At 47.5% G+C, this 19,742-nt stretch overlaps 1 protein-coding gene across 3 annotated transcripts; it reads left to right on the top strand.

The window, feature by feature from the left end:
• Positions 1 to 913: 913 nt before the first annotated feature.
• TUBB2A (tubulin beta 2A class IIa) lies at positions 914 to 19,427 on the top strand. Of its 3 annotated transcripts, none has more exons than XM_063130312.1 (4): positions 914 to 1,062; positions 2,999 to 3,112; positions 17,399 to 17,504; positions 18,094 to 19,427. In XM_063130312.1, exons 1-4 carry the CDS (start codon positions 1,006 to 1,008, stop codon positions 19,152 to 19,154), a joined length of 1,338 nt encoding a protein of 445 aa, XP_062986382.1. In that variant the 5' UTR covers positions 914 to 1,005; the 3' UTR covers positions 19,155 to 19,427. The 3 variants fall into 3 exon arrangements, with proteins under 3 accessions (XP_062986382.1, XP_062986380.1, XP_062986381.1); XM_063130310.1 differs by lacking the exons at positions 17,399 to 17,504; positions 18,094 to 19,427 and adding exons at positions 3,464 to 3,569; positions 5,447 to 6,722; XM_063130311.1 differs by lacking the exons at positions 914 to 1,062; positions 2,999 to 3,112 and adding exons at positions 13,474 to 13,584; positions 14,516 to 14,624 and having other exon boundaries at positions 17,394 to 17,504.
• The last annotated feature ends 315 nt before the right edge of the window (positions 19,428 to 19,742 follow it).

The following is a 19,742-nucleotide window of genomic DNA, read 5'->3' as shown; positions in this document are numbered from 1 at the left end:
GGAGAGACAAACGGGGTTAAGAACAGATACCGACCGCGGGAGGAGGACGGAGATGGTTTCCACTTTCCTCCCGCCCGTTTTACTTGATTGTCTCCTCCTTTGACATCGGCGAACATCAAGCTGCTTGGAATCGCATCTCAAAGTGCCTTTAACGCACCCCAACCCCACCCCAAGATTCAAATCCGAATTTGTTTGCAGGGAGGTCAAAGTAAATTACGACTTTGTACTCCAAGGTCTACGGAAGATCGCTGCTCGTCTTCCAAGCAGACGTCTTGAGGCACTTTGGAACGAGCAAAGATCATGCATTTAAAGATCCTAGTCCTCATCGTTGCACGCGGTGCATATGGGCGTGCTTTTGAGGCTTCCCATGTGGGTATGGTTGGTGACACCCTTGACCGTAGAAAAGGAACGACCTTCCTGGCCCTAGCAGCCTGGACTTTTAAATGTATTCTTGCGTATTTGGCGGTGAATGGGGAATTCACCGCCAAATACGCAATTCCTGCTCGATTTCCGCGTGCCAGGCCGCTGCAAAAGGCAAAGAAGCAGGGCCAGCAGAAAAGATGGCAACCTATTCGCCTTCGTTTTCTGCCAGTCCATCATGGCAGAGCAGCTGGTGAAGATGGGGGCTTTGGCTGGCTTCTGGAATGGCACCAGCCCTTGCCTCGCCCCACCCCACCCCTCGACCTTCCGCTATGCCGGCCGCTCTCCTGCTCCTCTGCCCTTTCGAGACTTCCCTTCGCAGAAGGGAGGGGGGCTTTCGGACCCACCCCAGCCCCATTCAGCCCCTCTCCCCGCATTACATCACCGGGAGAGAAGGCAGGACGCTAATGGAAGGGGCGGGCTTTCGGGTGCAGAAGGGTGGAGCTCTGCGCTTCCCGGTATAAAAGGCAGAACACGGCGAAGGCGACCTGCGTTGCCAGTTGCCGGTGCTCGAAGGAGTCGGGAGTCAGGTCGGAGGCAGAAGCGGCCAGTGAGTGGGTGTCAGCCCGGAGTCAAGCCGTCGCCATGCGTGAGATCGTGCACATCCAAGCCGGCCAGTGCGGGAACCAGATCGGAGCCAAGGTATCTGGTGGGGGTGGGGGTGGGGGTGAGATGGGGGCTCTCTATTGTCGGCGTTGGGGAGGTGGGGCTCGGCAATTGCAGTGCCTCCAGTCCGGGTGGAGTTCTTTCCCTGTGTATCGAGCCGGTGGCGGCGGTGGGGAAGCTATTCAGGAGCCCAATATTGCTGTCTCCTTTCTGAAATGACGGTCTCGGTCTCAAAATCAGCACGATCTGCGTGGCGCGCTCTCCTCTGAGGCGCATTCATTGGAACCTGTTCCTTTGTTACTCGTCTCCTCTTGCGGGGAGGGGGGTGTCTGTGATGGAGGGGGGCGGGGAAAAGTTGGGTTCCAGACCCAGTTTACCGCACGGGGCACCGAGAAAGCGAGCCGAAACGGGGAGAGGCGTTTCCTTTCGCACTGCAGCCGCCGCGTGATGTGCCTCGACAATCGCTTTTCGCGTCTCTTGGGGAGATGGCAGCCGCAAAACCTGTCCGTGTTTTTTCCTTGGAATAGGAATTTTTAGGGGTGCGGGGAAGATATGGGGTTGTATTTGGACAAAGTATAAGGGTACCTCGGCCACACCCTTCTATACACCACTATAGAGATAGCTTCCGATTAGCTGCATTGAACCTGATGCATACCCCGCTGCTAATATACCCTATAGCAAAATTTGGCTAGAACCCAATACGCTAGTTTTTATGAGTTTTTTTTTTAAATTAAATGCTTCCTTGTTTCAGCTGGCTTTCTCTGCAGTGAGTTAGAGTGGCCTATCTAAAGCTTAACCAGGTGGAGATCGGGCTGCTAACGCAGGATTTGGGGTTCCTGTTTGGGAAGGTGTGGCATGGAGAGCAAGGAAGAAACGTTCCACTTGCTCTGATGAGATCCAGGGTTAGCTTGATGGTATAGGCTGCCCAGGCAGCCACCCCATGTGGTGGTGAGATCTAAACGGGCAGGTGCTAGGCAACGTGCAGATGCGGGTGCTCAAATGAAGGGGGGGGGAGCATGTCCTCCAATCTTCTGCTGGGCAGCCTCTCGGTATGCAAGGAGCACCCTTGCCCCACCCACCTAGGACAGCAGAAAGCCAGCCAAGATTCCATAGATTTTGGGATTACCTATTCAAGTTCACTGAATGTGGGGGTTTCCTTGGCACCAAAGGAAGCCAGAGGTGGGCTTCTAGCATTTCAGCAATGGCCAGGGGCAAAGAGGGGTGCTTCTAGTCCAATTTAATATTTGCGATATGGAACCAAGAGATGGGCACTATTCACAAATCTAAAGCACAATAGGATGAGACAGTGTGTTGTGGGTGTAACAGCTGTAGGATGCTCCCCCCCCACTCCATTCCTGCACACAACTGCCTGTGCCAAGGGCTTTTCTTTAATCATTTAAATTTTGATTGCTAAAATTACACACACACACACACACACACACACACACCCATCAAGACTGGGGATTAAATTACCAAAGATGGGAGAAAATATTAATAGATATGAAATGGCTGCTTTATTTAGAAAAAAAATTGGATCGCCCTTCTATGCAATGTACAATAAAAAGGACACAGAGTAAAATACAAGAAGATAATATTGAGCAATTTTTGCATTTATTTTTCCTCCCTCTGCCCTGTGAAAGTATCTAGGGATTTTTTCCCCCTTAGCATTATGAATTGGGTCTTTAAAAACAGTCAGTTGTGTACTGGTGCATGCCTTTATCTTTTTGTGTTGAGCTGTAGCGATGCCATTTCTTTGTGCTTGGAGCTGCTGTTAAAAGAGGAGCCACCTAGCTTTCCAGAGCTGTTACCGCCGGGATCTGTCTGTTAGAAACTGACAGGGTTTGGCTGGGAAGCCAGCACCCCCTGACAGCACAATTTACGCAAGGCATGTTGGCAGCAGCTGTATGTGTTAGCTCAGCCTTCTTGGCATTTCAAAGGCAATTGCTAACAGCTCTCAAAAATCCCGTTCCAGTTCTGGGAGGTCATCAGCGATGAGCACGGCATTGACCCCACCGGCAGCTACCACGGAGACAGCGACCTGCAGCTGGAGAGGATCAATGTCTACTACAATGAGGCAACTGGTAACCTTGAAAAAGAAGCTGATAATATATTCTGCAAAAATGTTGTGCTACAGACAGTGCAGGCACGAAGAGCAGGGTGGTGACAAAACACTGACAAAGCAGCCCCTATTTAAATAATTCCTTGGCAAAGTGTTAATGCCTACTTAAAATTCAAGCCCTTGTTTCGTTAGACGGTCCCCTTTAGATCTGCGCCTCCCCCATTTATCTGTCTGGAGAGTTACTGTGTCTCTCTAGTGAATAGTAATGAGGTTGCCAAGAGCACAGGAGCTGCCTTGTATGGTGTGTTTTTTAAATAAATAGATAAATCTGCTGACAGCAGGTCTGTGATGCTGGCTTTTGTCTCTCCTGCAGGTAACAAGTATGTTCCCCGTGCCATCCTTGTTGACTTGGAGCCTGGCACAATGGACTCAGTCAGGTCTGGACCTTTTGGCCAGATCTTTCGACCAGACAACTTTGTCTTTGGTATGTGTTGCAGCAGGGCTGTTGTTCTAAAATGTGTTGCCTAAGGAAAACTGACATGCTTAGTGAACTGATCAGTCATAGCCGGCAAACAGGTGTGACCTTCACAGGGAAAACAGCCATTGTAGTATAGCTAGTATGGCATTTGATTTAGGTTAGCTGGAGGAACCTGGGGTCCAATCCCCACTCAGCCATGTAGCCTTGGGCACATCATTCTCTTCATGGGATATAGTGGGGGAAATTAGTGCATTGGCACTCATAAGCAAAAACAGAATCTGTGGCCCTTCAGATGTAGTTGGATTCCAACTCCCATCAGCCCCAGCCAGAATGGTTTATGGTGAAGGATGATATGAGTTGTAGTCCATCAACGTCTGGAAGGCTACAGGTTCCTCAGCTCGGATTTAGGGTCATGAAACACTCTTCACTAATAACGATTAGCTCAACTGGTTTTGTCCCACATACCGACAAACAAGCACAAAAGAGGGGACCCATTTATTGGAACTACCAGGGTTTAAATTGCAAGAGGTTTCAAAATATCAGGCGTAGGCATTTAAAGCATCAAAACTAAAATAGGTTGCATGCATGGGCTGATGGTAACCTGGGGAACCAGAGCACCCTTCAGCATAAAACAATGGAGGCAGAATAAAACAAATAGTGTGGAATCTTCCTTTTCAGCGGTCCAATCAGCCAGCCATGCCCTCTTCCAAGATATTCCGTTCTGTATGCCCTCCCCATAGCCAGCAGGACTTATGTGGCCACTGAGCATGCTCAGTCATCATTGGGCTGTTAGAGCTCAGCACTGTTGCCCAGCTCTTCTGATCTGTTCCATTTCACCTTTCGTAGCTCCTTTTCTTTGCTCCGCCCAACTTGGTGAAACAAGAATTTCCACAAGTCACCTTTGCTCTCTGAGCGGTTCACCTTTTTGTGAACCACCCAGAGAGCTTTGGCTATTGGGCGGTATAGAAATGCAATAAATAAACAAATAAATTGTATTATTGATTCTTGTATAGGGCTTCTGCTGTTATGAGCATTCATGATAGAGCTAAGATGAGCAGCTTTAATTTTCTTGCTTTGCATATTATGAAGAATCATGAATTGTATTTCCAAAATAATAAAGGAAGAATTATTGTTCCTCTCCCCCAGTGAGATGGATTCCATATCCCTGCATATTGCCATAGGAGAGATGCCACTCTGTTTTCTCCTTGACTTTTTATACTAGAAGCACAAAGACAGACTCAACTGGTTTTCATTGGGTTTCCTGGTGCCTTTGTAACATGCATAGCCACCAGGAGAATGGCTTTAGACGTAAAGATTACAGGAAGTTCCAGTGCTTTGTGGTTCCTGTGCCTTTGCTAGATTGAGCATGGTTCCCTGATGCCCATACATGCCTGCACATATCCCCATGGACATCTTTAATAGTGGCATATACTGCTATGCAGCTGTTCCTTTGTGTTGAGATAAGTATTTGGAGGATATATATACAGGAAGCAGAAATTCCAATTCTTGCTGTATGTGTTAAGTACTGTGCTTCTTCAAGACGTGAATGGCATCCTCTTCCAAGGAGTTGCAACAGTGTTCCACTAAAGATATCTTTGGGCCAATTCACACAACCATTTGCATCATCATGAAGGGTGTTTGGGTAAACCAGGCTTTACAGTAGGGGTCAGCAACTTGTAATTCTCCAGATCTTTTGACCTACAAATTCCGTCAACCTAAGCCAGCATAACCAATGGTAAGAGACAATAGAAGCTGCAGGCCAAATCATCTGGAGGGCCACAAGTCGTCCACACCTGCTTTAGCATCCACATACTTACATGGTGGGCTTCATTATGTACACTAATGTAACTTCTGCTTCTTCACCTTTCTGTTTCTTCGTCTAGGCCAGAGTGGTGCTGGGAACAACTGGGCCAAAGGCCACTACACAGAAGGCGCTGAGCTGGTGGATTCTGTGCTGGATGTGGTACGGAAGGAGTCCGAGAGCTGCGATTGCTTGCAGGGCTTCCAGCTGACCCACTCGCTGGGGGGTGGCACCGGCTCTGGGATGGGCACGCTGCTCATCAGCAAGATCAGGGAGGAGTATCCCGATAGGATCATGAACACATTCAGTGTCATGCCCTCTCCCAAGGTGTCGGACACAGTGGTTGAGCCGTACAATGCCACCCTCTCTGTTCACCAGCTGGTGGAGAACACAGATGAAACCTACTGTATTGACAATGAGGCTCTGTACGACATCTGCTTCCGCACCCTGAAACTCACAACTCCCACCTACGGGGACCTCAACCACTTGGTCTCTGCCACCATGAGCGGAGTGACCACCTGCCTCCGATTCCCGGGCCAATTGAATGCTGACCTTCGCAAGCTGGCGGTCAACATGGTGCCTTTCCCCCGCCTGCACTTCTTCATGCCGGGCTTTGCTCCCCTGACCAGCCGTGGCAGCCAGCAGTACCGCGCCCTGACGGTGCCGGAGCTAACCCAGCAGATGTTTGATTCTAAAAACATGATGGCGGCCTGCGACCCACGGCACGGGCGCTACCTGACGGTGGCGGCCATCTTCCGGGGCAGAATGTCCATGAAGGAAGTGGATGAGCAGATGCTCAACGTCCAGAACAAGAACAGCAGCTACTTTGTGGAGTGGATCCCCAACAACGTCAAGACGGCCGTGTGCGACATCCCCCCGCGAGGCCTCAAAATGTCCGCCACATTCATTGGCAACAGCACAGCCATCCAGGAGCTGTTCAAGCGAATCTCTGAGCAGTTCACGGCCATGTTCCGGCGGAAGGCCTTCTTGCACTGGTACACCGGCGAGGGCATGGACGAGATGGAGTTCACAGAAGCCGAGAGCAATATGAACGACCTGGTCTCTGAATACCAGCAATATCAAGATGCCACTGCTGATGAACAGGGTGAATTTGAAGAGGAAGGAGAGGAGGATGAGGCTTAGGGTTTAAGGCGGTTTAGCACAATTGGGCAAGTGGCCGGGGGTGACGTCTGTTCTGCTGTACTGATGCATGCTTTTTCAGTTATACTTGGTGCTTTTTACTGTTGCCTCTGTCAGCAGTTTTTGTAACTTCACTCTTTATGTAACAGTAGTTGCAAAAGACTTCTGAAAAAGTCTTATGTCTGATCTCAAACATAAAAGGCATTTGTGATTCACAATGTTGTCTGGATTCTTTTCTTCTCCCATAAATTGACAGAGGATCGTCAGCTATCTTAACGAATGCTAGCAAGCTGATACTGGGTTACTTCTGCATTTGAAATGTGATCAGCCAGTAAAAAAAAAACCCAAACTTTTTAAAAATAATAATCTTGCAGTGCTATGTACCTCTCCCAGTTAGATAGCATTTATTGTTGAAACGGACCCTTGACCAAGTAACATTTATTTATTTATTTAAAACATTTGTATCCCGCCCTATATCTCTAGGATGTTAGGGTGCTGTACATATGAAATCATACAATATAAAACCATAAATATACACAGCTAAAAACAAATTAAACCATTAATCAAGTTAATAGTTGTTTCCTCCATAATATACTTTCTTGATTGAATTTACACTCCCTTTGTGTGGTAGGAATTAAGCAGTAAAAACAATGAAATTCATCTAGGAAGTGTATTTCTAAAAATGATTGTCTTAAAAGATTTATAATTTCTTGGTTAAAAAATCTGGCATTTCTAAAGGCTGAATTGCCCTCCCTGCCATTTCCCCCTTAAATAGCAATTTGTCTGTGGAAAATGAAGGGTTACTCTACCCACTTTATGAAACTAGAATTACAGCAATGGTAGCATTCAGTAGCCTGTTGATACCAAACTTAAGTAGCTGCTCTCTTGCTAGTCTAGATAGTTACTCCTCTCATGTTCACTCCAGTGACTAATAGTTTTCTTGTTCAGTTAAAAAACCCCACACACCTTAATGAGTAAATTAACATAATTATGCTCCTCTTCAAAGAGGATAGCCAGAGACCTCAGCCTAAAACCAACTGGCTGAGGGAGAGGTGGATCATGAGCACAATCCCAGGAAAACAAGCCTGGGCCTGCTCTCTCTAAACTTCACTAGGAGAAAGTAGAAAATGACAATCAGTAGTGGTAAGACTGAGGCTCTCCGTTCCAATCCCTTCACACATTTTGAAATCTTGGAGTAGCTGAGAGTATATTCTGTTACCTTTTCTGTATACCTATGTTGTCAAAGAGGGAAAGGGTGGAATCCCCTCCACTCATGCAGAAACTGTTTAGAAATAGCCGATTAAATGCTGAATCAGTAAAACCCTAGACAACAAAACCAGAGTGGGGTGGGTGGGTAGGCAACCACATCCACCACCTGACAAGAACTAATGAACTGGAGGGGGAAGGAGAAGGGGCGGGGCAGGCGCAATAGCAGGAAAGCAAAAAACAGCAGCAATTGTGTCAGGGACCAGCGCTTGCTGCGCTAATGAAATGGAAGTCAAAATTGCGGGTGCATTCCAGGGAAAAAAAGTAGGTGTGATGGAGCCCAATTGCATCCTGGAGCCCAATTGCATCCTGAACCCCATGAACTGGGATAACCTCAGTGCTGACCCAGAGCTGGACCCCAAAAAGCACCCATTCCCCAGGGCCAACACTTTAAAAGTATTGTTATACTATACAGAGTATTAAATCCAATTTCTGCCTTCATGTATCCTCCTCCTTTCCATTGGAAGGCTGTAAGGCTTTGTATACTTATCAGGAAGTAAGTCCCATTGAACTCAGAGGGATTTACTTCTGAGTAGGGCCAGGTAGGATCTCTCTCTCTCTCTCTCTCTCTCTCACACACACACACACACACACTTTAGTTATACCTGCTTGGGAGAGGAGAACCCCTAATGGCAGGTGCTGTGAAGAAAAATGGAAGAAAAGAGAAGCCAGGAATCCCAGAAGCAAGAGGGGGTGATGGGTGAGGAAGACTAAAGGGGAAGACCAAAGGAAGAAGAAAGAGAAACAGGAGCAAGGAACAGGGAAGAAAATAAAGAGGTAAATAAACAGAAAGGGGTGGGGGGGAACAAGGAGAGCTTATGCTGAAAAAGCAGACAGAATGAAAAATGGTAAGGGAAGGCACATAAAACAAAGGCTTTCCACTGCACGAGTGCACAGGATATGAAGCAGCAAGAACCCCGCTGGCAAAGCAAGTGTCTGCTGCTGCCTTTGCTTGCCTTATCCTGATGCCCACAATATTTTGCACACAGGTGAAGGGAGCAGAGACAAGCTGGATCACCACCCTGGAGGGAACAGGGAGGGGCGAGGGCCTTGTTGCTGCTCCCATAATACACTGCTTGAGCAATTGGGTCTAAAACTGGTCAGCAGCAGAGAGAGTTGGTGAAAGATAGCCAGTTTTCTCAGGAACAAACCCTTGTAATCTTGTTGTTTTGAGAACCCAAGATACTCACACAGCAAAGCCATCAAGATGTCAGTTTCCCTGCAAAAAAATAATGACTAATGTTTTTGTATTTATTGCTACTGCTCTTCTCACTTCATTTGTGGAAAGTTCTTGTAAGGCAGGTTTCGTGTCACATGCAAAATGTTCCCAGAGTATGGCTGATCACCATCTTTGAGAACAAGGTGAAATTTTCTCCAATGTTCGAAGATGTGTGAGCCCAGGAATGTTTAACATCCCTGTTGCTGGCTTACTTATTTATGAAATTTATTCATTACAAGCAGTTAAACTGACTCAAACACACACACACACACACATGCTACACCTTCTGTAAAGCACCACTCATACTGTGTTTATTTTAATGTTGGCATTTTAGGCCATGCAGTCCAGTTAAATAACAAACTATTTTAGTGCTTGTTTAGTGCTCCCTTTAATGAGCTGGTAGACTTTAATGATTTGTTAGTCTTTATGTTTGCTGAAATTGCCAGGAGATGAAATACTCCTTGGAGGGATCACCCAACAATCCCTCCTGCCCAAGGGACTCCACTTTGAAGGTCTGCTTGTATTATTTTTTTTTTATGCTTCTCCTTGGTATGGTGTGCAACTTTGTTTCCCCTGTGTAACAAAGTGCAAGCATCTCACCACCCTTTGTGTGTTAGGTACACCTTACTTCTCATTGCAATTTGGGGTAATTTTATTTTTCAGAAATAAAGTTTGCCTGCTGATCAAGTCGGCCTTTTCTCAATGTCAGCTCAACAGAGGCCAGATGCTTAAAAATGTGGAGCGACAAGATGTTCTCAGAACCAGATCATGGCAAATGTTCTCTTATGTAATCAAGCCTTTAGCACTATGATATTCCTCTGCATTTGTTCTCCTCTAACCACTGTCAGAATGGGTTTAGGTTCTATGTTCAGTCTCCTTGTTCTAGCAGAATAATCACTATATTGAGCTCACCCAGCTAGCCGGAAGCTGAATTATGCCAGTGCAACAAATTCATATTGCTTGAATATGCCATCAAGATATAAAAAGACAGTGTGGTGTAGTGGTTAAAGTGTCAAACGAGAACTGGGAAGACCCAGATTCAAATCACCAAGCAGCCATGAAATTCATTGGGTGACCTTGATCCAGTCAATCTCTCTCAGCTTAATTGACCTCACAGGGTTGTTGTGAGGGCAAAAGTGTGTGTGTGTGTGTATGTGTGTGTGTGTATGTGTGTGAAGTATATTCTTATATAAACTGCCTGGAGAGCTTTGGTAACGGGGAGGTATAAAAATGTAATAAATAAAAATACACTAAGCTCCCTCGAGGAAAGGATGGGAAGACGCTGAGCATACTGATGCATTCCCATCAGTTTCCTTTCTCTTTCCTCCCACTCCCTGCTCCTCTTTCCACTCGGGCTTGTCAGGAGGGGGAAGGGTGGGTCACTGAAGAAATTAGAGAAATGTATTTGTAATGGACATTTGAAAATGTAATACATGAGGAAGTAGTAGACATGAGAAGTCAAATCATGCCATTATGCCCCAGTGCACAGCCCCTTAAACATCCCTCCTTAATTTCTTCAAACAATGTGTTCAGTTTGGCATGATCACAAGTAACCTGGAAGCCAGTTACAATGCAGAAGATGATATGGGGATATATACATAATATACATTATATGTATATGAACATAGGAAACTGCCTTATGTTGAGTCAGACCATTGATCCATCTAGCCTAGTATTGTTGATACTGACTGGGGCCATAGCTAGACCTAAGGTTTAACCCTGGATCATCCAGGGGTCAAACCTGTTCATCTAGGTGACACACAGGGGATCCAGTGCTCAGGAAGGGACGAACCCTGGATGATCCCAGGATAAACCTTAGGTCTAGCTGTGGCCTGGTAGTGGCTCTCCAGGGTTTCAGGCAGGATCCTTTCCTAGCCCTACCTGGGGATGTAGGCCACAAATGTTTATAACCCAATTAACCTTGAAGGTGGCATGAAATTCATTTGTGTGTGCTTTGGGCTGGACTGTAAAGGATCCACCATGTGAACAGCGGAGCAAGGCAGCAGGTTCAGACCAGAACCAAAATCCAAAACTGAGATGACAGCCATCTCTGTCCTTTTCCAGACAGTAAGCACTTCCACAGACATTCTTAAACTGATGGTATATTTTGATCATTTAAATATTTGATTTATCATTCTCAGGATGCAAAGCCAACCTCTTGGATGCAAGTCTGGCTAGGAGCGTCATCACACAGGGGGAAATTGTGTTTGCCCCTCATTACTTCTTTTGAAAGGTAGTAAACAACTTGCACGTGGCTCATTCAGTGGGCTGTTTTGATCCGGCTGCTTCTCCTGCACACAGCAAAAGATAGCGGCAACTTCCATCTTCAAAAACAAGTTGGACTTACTGGGGTTTTGCTGTTGTTGCATGAACAAGGCTAGAAGGGGTGAGAGGCTTGTGGGAGGCAGACGACATCATGAGAGGGAACCGCGAAAATCTATAAGTGTCCAGTAATGAGCATGCAATAAAACACTCTTCTGATGGAACTCTAGGGCCATGGCTAGACCAGGCCTATATTCCGGGATTGTCCCAGGATCATCCCTGTGCATCCAAATGACACACAGGGGATCCCGGAAGCAGGCAGGGATGACCCCTCCATTTGCCTGGGATACTCCTTAGGTCTAGCTAAGGCCTAGGTCATGCTGGGAGTTGTAGGTCATTTTTCTGTCTAACATGCATATGACTGCATCCTTAGTGTCCTTTCAGAAAATGTGCCATCATTACCAATTACAAATGAAGCTTTTACCTCATTCCGAGTATGACCATTGGTCCAGCTAGTCCAGTGCTGTATCTGCTGCTCCCAAGATCAGGGCCGGTGCTACCATAGAGGCCACTCAGGCGGCTGCTGGGCCTGGGCGGGCAAGATGGCGCCCCGCACCCACCCAGCTGAAGCAAAGCCAGGGACACGGGGGTGGGGTGGCTCCATGTTCGGACTTCTGGAACGCGCCCGGAAGTGAGAGAGAGATAGAGAGAAAGTATGGGTGAATGGGGTGCATGGGGTCTTTGAGTGAATGCATGTGTTCATGCGTGTGTTTGGAGTGAGAGATGCTGAGTGTATGTGTGCGCACGCGTGTGAGTTTGGGGGGGGGATGATTTGGAGGTGATATTCCTATTAATGCATTGTAGACCCATAGACATTCCTTTCCAATTTGTTTGCTATAATTGGCATGACGTATTTCTTGCACTTTAAAATAAATTTAGCAGTTTCAAGTTTTGTGCTTCTTATTTTTTCCAGGAAACATATGTTCTTAAAAATCAAAGTTGGCATTTTTTGGGTGGGTGGGTGGGTGGGTGGGTGAAAGTAGCTCACCTTGCCTAGGGTGCAAAATAGTCTGGCACCAGCCCTGCCCAAGATTTTGGGGGGACACCTTTTCCCAGGACTGCTAGTACTTTCTAAAAGTATTTTTTGCTGGATATGCTGGGCCTGGAGATTGAGCCTGAGGCCTTCTCCATAGAAAGGATTCACTCTGCCACTCAACAGGGATTGTTGATGCACTTTCACAGTTTAGCTTAAGCTCTTACTGTGTCAGTAACTGAGGCCCTTTCTACACCTAAGGATTATCCCAGGAAAATGGATGGATTGCCCCTGCCTTCCCCCAGGATCCCCTTTGTGTCATTTGGACATACAGGGATGATCCAAATCCCTGTATGGCAGGTGTAGAAACAGCCTAAGCCTTAGGAGAGGCATTTCAGCCTTTTATAATGGGGCAATAATGCGCAAAACCACCAAAGAGCTGGTGGTTGAGGAAAAGCAGGTGACCATCTGGACACCCCTGAAGGTGGCTTCCAGCTTGAAGCTCTGCCCACCCTGCTATAGCACTTTACATTCTGGGGGGATTAATTGTAGCTTAAAAATATCGGTTATTCCGCATTCCTAATAATAGCACCGACTGAAGGGGCTGAAGGTGTGTATGAAACAGGATAGGGAAACAGGTTGGAAACGTCCTCATTGAGGAGCACAAGTGCAGTAGCTCTGGGGAAACCTGGGAACAGAGCTAACCTTCTTCCCGGACATGGATCCCTGCAGCCTTAGATTTCCAGGGAAAGCGGGGGAGGGGGTGTTTTTGAGTGTATCAAAATGGTCTCCACTGCAGGCAGCGCCAACAGAAAAAGGATGCCGAGACGAGAGACCCGGCGGGTGCCTCCGCTGTCAAAATTAGGTCCAGATCTCGGACCGTCCCTACTGAATGACCTTCCTGGCGGCTGAAACTAGTCGAGTCCCAGGTCCGGTTCCCACGCTCACTTTCTCCCGTGCATTTTTGGGAAGAAGGAGGCCACAGGATTTTCTTCTCTCCGTGCAAGAAGACAATGAACTCACGGCGCTCCTGCAGCCCCGCTCCGCTCCAGCTAGGCCCAAAGAACCATGCGGCGTCGCTGGTTGTGTGAATGGAGGAGGCGGAGCCACGCGCCTCCCCAAATAAAAGAGCCGGGTGGAGAGGCGCGCCCGGTTTCCAGCTCCTGGCTCTGAGAGCGAAAGTTGCTGTGCCAAAGGCAATTAGTGGGTGGGAGCCCGGAGCAAAGTCGTAGTAGCCGCAGCCATGCGTGAGATCGTGCACATCCAAGCCGGCCAGTGCGGGAACCAGATCGGAGCCAAGGTATCCGAAGGGGGTAGGGGGCTGGGAGAAGGAAAATGGGTGAAGGGGGGGAAAGAGAAGAGCCTCTATTGTTGTAAGCGCTGTGTGTGGGAACCGGTAACGCCGTCGCCCGCTTCCCTTGCTGGGCGTAGAGGCGGAAGATGGAGAGGGTGGCGGCGCTTCTAAAGGAACTTATTGACCACTGCTTCTGTAAGGTGGAGACTGGGAAAGATAATCTAATATGCAAAAAATAAATCAATTAGGAATTGCTTCTGTTCAGCCAATCATCTTTTCCTTTTGTAAATCTTCGGGTGCACCTGCCGCTTCGCCCTCCCTCTCCATCCCTGTATCTTGTACAACCTCATCTCCGAAGGCCTCGCTTCTCCACGTTGCGAAACGGGAGGATCCTTTGAGTAGCCGAATCCCCATGGCCTGATTTCCTCCCTTCCATGTTTTCTGCAGTCACTCCCTTCTCGCCTAGCAGAGCAATCCGGTTATAATGGCAGGCTTGGGGTTGCCTCGCCCCTTTGCAGAGGATTTAACCTGTATTCGGAGCGGTCGGCGTGCGAGATGGTTGGGCGTGTGCGTGGGCAAAGCGCCAAGCCCAATGGCCTCCCAACTGAAAACGAAAAACCAAACCAAAAACGATCCATGTACACAGCCTTAGTTTTTTATTTTGGTCCTACTTAATGAATCCTTTCTCAGGTGTCCTAACTGGCCACTAGCACAGCTGTAGTACTACGAATACCTGTTAGCTTCTTTTTGTAAGGGGTGAGGCACAGGAAAGTGCAGTTTGGTCACAGATGAGCTGGTTGCACTGCTGGTCCCTCGGCGAGGAGGTGGGCATGGCCGCTGACTGCGGCTGGCCAAGGCGTGGCAGTGGCATCTGTTGGCTCAGCCTTCTTGGCATTTCAAAGGCAGTTGCTAACAGCTCTCAAAAATCCCGTTCCAGTTCTGGGAGGTCATCAGCGATGAACACGGCATTGACCCCACCGGCAGCTACCACGGAGACAGCGACCTGCAGCTGGAGAGGATCAATGTCTACTACAATGAAGCTGCTGGTAACAACTGCACCACTTGCTTTGTGGTTGCTTCTTGTTTCCTTTAAATAGAAGGCTGTTGCCCCATGACATAATTGGGCAGTGCAATTGTGTGTGTGTGTAAGCTCAAAAGATAGAGGAATTGCCTTATCCAAATCCCTAAATTAGGGGAAGAGTGACATTATTCATTTTCCTACTTATTCCTTTATTATTATGATTTTCATTTATATTCCACCTCTTTCCTATTGCAAGGAACCCCAGGTAGTGGTCTTCTCCATTTTGATCCTCATAATAATAATCATGTTTAGTATGTTTGGCCCAAAATCACCCAGTGAGCTTTATGGCTGAGTAGGAACTAGAACCTGGATCTCTTGAGTCCCAGTCAAACACTACACCATATTGGCTCTCACTGGCTTTATTTTTTCTTTTGATTTCCCTCCCATTGATTGCAATGGAAAGGAAATCACATTCACCATTCTCCTCTCCCCAGCCCAAATTCCAAGGTTTTGTCAGGGAAATGGATCTGATATGCTTCCCAGAAGACTTTCCAATCCATCTCTGACACACCCACAGACACCACCACCCCCTTTTGCCTTTGCTGGTGGCTGTATGTGGGGTTGTGAGATTGGATCTCCTCCTCCTGTACTTGTAGAGGGTTTGATATTTGTTCTTCTGTTGGATCCAGGGTGTTTGATCATTAGTACTGTGCCCTTCTTCATCACCTTGTTCTGGTCTTGCGTGACACTGTAGATATGTGCACAACTGATGGGAGAAACCGTTCTTTATGTGGTCAGATTAAAATGAGTGGCATCCTAATACCAAATAAAATGTTGCTTTGCTTTCCTGCTGCAATTTCCTTCAGATGGTCTAGGCTACACCATCACCAGCCACCATGGCCTTCAAGGATTTGGGAAGACTATTGTGAGGATTATGTTTAGGAGGAGGCCTGGAACATACCTGGATTAGGCTGCTTATGTGTTTTTTTACCCTAGCCTATTGAACGCCCACTGCATGTTCGTGTAGCTCTAGTGGTCACTGACTAGGGAGACTACACAATTGTCCCCTGTTGTTTTACCAACAGTGGGCTCTCTGTTTTACTTAGCCCTTGTACTCCATGGGCTCACAACTTGGGGCATATCTTTGCTGTCCAAAAGTTGCTTTCTACATGTTCTCCACAAGGACCCTGGAAAATTTGCTGTGCTATGGGGAGGGGCCATAGCTCAGTGGTAGGGCATATGCTTTGCATGCAGAAGCTCCTAGCATCTCGATTAAAAAGATCGGGTAGTGCGTAATGGGAAAGACATCTGCCTGAGCCCCTGGAGTGCTGCCAGCCAGGGTAGACCATACATAGCTAGGTGGACATTCTGACATAGTATGAGACCGCTCCCCACAGGCTGAATGATCAAACCCAACAAGAAGTCAACTCCCTCCTATCTTAGGGATAGACACATTGTGGCCCTCCAGGTGTTTGGCTTACAAGTCCCATCAGACCCCCAGATGAGGGCAGATTGGAGTTGTAGGCCAAACATTTGGAGGGCTCCAAGTTGCCCTGCCTTACCTGGTGCCCTCCAGATGTGCTGGACTACAACCTACATTATACCTGACCATTGCTCTTACTGGCTAGGGATAATGGGAGTTGTAGTCCAAAACATCTGGGGGCACTAGGTTGGAAGTCTGAGAGAAGTTCTAGTGCATCAAGTGGGAGGCATTATGATGGAGCTAGTTCACCTGTTTAGCTGTGAGTTGCCCAATCAAGTTGTGTATGTAGCTGTGTGAATGTGGCCATAGACCAGCCTTCCTCAACCTGATGCCCTCCAGATGTTTTGGATTACAATTCCCAGCATTCCTGGCCATGCTGGGGGGAGTTGAAGTCCCAAACATCTGCAGAGGGGGAAAAAAGCTTTTCCAGAATAAATTTGTCTATAGCATCCTGAGACTTTTCTCCCTTTTTGTGTTTGTCCTAGATGCTCACTTGCCTTGCACACACAACACATCTGTAGGGCACTATGTTGGATAAAGCTGCCCTAGGTGTACTGTAAAGTAGGGCCCAGTTGAAGACATAAATGTTATCTGGGCTATACTGCTTTAGATTGCAGGTGGGGACTTGTGGGGACTGAATACTTACCTATACAGAACGTTCTCTTTATGCAGGCAACCAGATGTCATGGAGAATGCTTCCCAACATGCCCATCTTATACATATTGGGATTTTTGCATGGGAGCATTTCATCATGATCTCTGTGCTTTTAAGCCTTGCATGTCAGTCTGGGTTCTGCTGAGCCAAAGGGGCTTCCAAACCATCCGACTCCCACCAACACTTCAGGCTCTGCTCTTGCAGGCAAGCAGCTGTTTTCTTTCCGTCTCCCTCCTTTTGTGATGGCTCCTTTGGAAATCTTTTGGTTAAGAGCCCCCCCCCTTCCCTGAGATCTTAAACAGGCAGTCCCTCCCTCTTGACTGGGAAAAAGGATATAGTTGTTTTAGCTTCTGTACTTGTGCAAATATGCTTTTATGTAAAGGTGTAGCAGAGGATGTAGCAGCATGACTTAAAGCCTGTATTCCAAAGCTGGTGCAGTAAACTTGCTTCCTGGGGTACAGTTTGATCTTGCTATCTAGTAGCTTGGAGAATTCTGCTCGCAGTTGCCAATTATGAACTGCTTACAGATGTGCTACTTGTTAGATTGTTCCATCAGGCACTACTTAATATATTGCTGAGATTCCCAAGAGCACTGTAGTCAATAGATATTTAACAGGGCCACTCTGACTCTGATGCTGGCTTTTGTCTTTCCCGCAGGTAACAAGTACGTTCCCCGTGCCATCCTTGTTGACTTGGAGCCTGGCACAATGGATTCGGTCAGGTCTGGACCTTTCGGCCAGATCTTTCGACCAGACAACTTTGTCTTTGGTACGTAATACTGTTTCAACTGCTGCAGTCTTTTTTCTTGCCTTCAGTTAGGTTATATCTTAAGACAGCACCTGTAGAACAACCCCCAGCTATTCACTCTAAATGTTCTATGCATCTTGCTTCTTTGCACAAAAATGCAGAAACCCAGACACTCCTTGATGTGCTGTAGACCAGCAATAGGCAACCTGGTTCCCTCCAGATGCTTTGGATTACATTTCCCATTAGCCCCAGCCAGCAGGGCAAATGGGCAGGTGTTATGGGAGTTGTCATCCAAGATGTCTGGAGAGCAACAGGTTGCCTAACCATGCCATAGATACCTGAATTCAATTAATAAGAGGACTATTTGGATAACTATCAAATCAATTCTGCCTCCTTGCGCCCATACTATTTTACCACCTATGGTAAAAGTAGGAATAGTAAAGCATCACTGGGTGAGATGGCACAAATGTGGCACAGCTACAGGATGACTTGGTGATCTGGCACAGAAATCTCTCTGAGCCTGCTCTGTGATTCCAGCCTTAAATGGTCAAAAGTATGAGGGGCATCCAAGATTGTGACATATCATGTGAGCTTCTGCTTCTTCGTTTAGGCCAGAGTGGTGCTGGGAACAACTGGGCCAAAGGCCACTACACAGAAGGCGCTGAGCTGGTGGATTCTGTGCTGGATGTGGTACGGAAGGAGTCCGAGAGCTGCGACTGCTTGCAGGGCTTCCAGCTGACCCACTCGCTGGGGGGTGGCACCGGCTCTGGGATGGGCACGCTGCTCATCAGCAAGATCAGGGAGGAGTATCCCGATAGGATCATGAACACATTCAGTGTCATGCCCTCTCCCAAGGTGTCGGACACAGTGGTTGAGCCGTACAATGCCACCCTCTCTGTTCACCAGCTGGTGGAGAACACAGACGAAACCTATTCTATTGACAATGAGGCTCTGTACGACATCTGTTTCCGCACCCTAAAACTCACAACTCCCACCTACGGGGACCTCAACCACTTGGTCTCTGCCACCATGAGCGGAGTGACCACCTGCCTCCGATTCCCAGGCCAATTGAATGCTGACCTTCGCAAGCTGGCTGTCAACATGGTGCCTTTCCCCCGCCTGCACTTCTTCATGCCGGGCTTTGCTCCCCTGACCAGCCGTGGCAGCCAGCAGTACCGCGCCCTGACGGTGCCGGAGCTAACCCAGCAGATGTTTGATTCTAAAAACATGATGGCGGCCTGCGACCCACGGCACGGGCGCTACCTGACGGTGGCGGCCATCTTCCGGGGCAGAATGTCCATGAAGGAAGTGGATGAGCAAATGCTCAACGTCCAGAACAAGAACAGCAGCTACTTTGTGGAGTGGATCCCCAACAACGTCAAGACGGCTGTGTGCGACATCCCCCCGCGAGGCCTCAAAATGTCCGCCACATTCATTGGCAACAGCACAGCCATCCAGGAGCTGTTCAAGCGAATCTCTGAGCAGTTCACGGCCATGTTCCGGCGGAAGGCCTTCTTGCACTGGTACACCGGCGAGGGCATGGACGAGATGGAGTTCACAGAAGCCGAGAGCAATATGAACGACCTGGTCTCTGAATACCAGCAATATCAAGATGCCACTGCTGATGAACAGGGTGAATTTGAAGAGGAAGGAGAGGAGGATGAGGCTTAGGGTTTAAGGCGGTTTAGCACAATTGGGCAAGTGGCCGGGGTGACATCTGTTCTGCTGTACTGATGCATGCTTTTTCAGTTATACTTGGTTCTTTTTACTGTTGCCTCTGTCAGCAGTTTTTGTGACCTCCACTGTATGTAACCTAAATCTTTATATATTTATTGGAAAATCAGTTTTGATTTAGGGAGAACCTTTACAGGCAAATAGAACATGCCATGACAATAACAGTTGAGAGATATAAAGATAGTGCGCTGGCAGCCTAGAAGGAACTCGGGGGGGGGGGGGATGAAATCTTAAGAATAAACTTGCTCCTATGTTTAGGTAACTGTAGTTCCTGCAGCTTTATCGGTACTGAAGTTAATTGTCAGGCAACATTACTGCAGGCATTAAATGTTTCATTGCAAAGATATTTTAATAGTTTATCTAAAATAAGAGGATGAGTTATTCCCTTCTTTATAGAAAAAACATGTTTAGTGGCTGAATTATGTTGGCCATACTGAAAAAGCAGAAATATTAGTCTGGCAAGCCCATTAAGGAGCAAGCAGAAAAGTCTTTCCCCCACGCCATGAAATAGATTTTGTAAGAGTA

The sequence above is a fragment of the Elgaria multicarinata genome, chromosome 7 (assembly GCF_023053635.1).
Source record: "Elgaria multicarinata webbii isolate HBS135686 ecotype San Diego chromosome 7, rElgMul1.1.pri, whole genome shotgun sequence".
NCBI lineage: Eukaryota > Metazoa > Chordata > Lepidosauria > Squamata > Anguidae > Elgaria > Elgaria multicarinata.
This window is presented reverse-complemented; position numbering and strand designations above follow the sequence as displayed.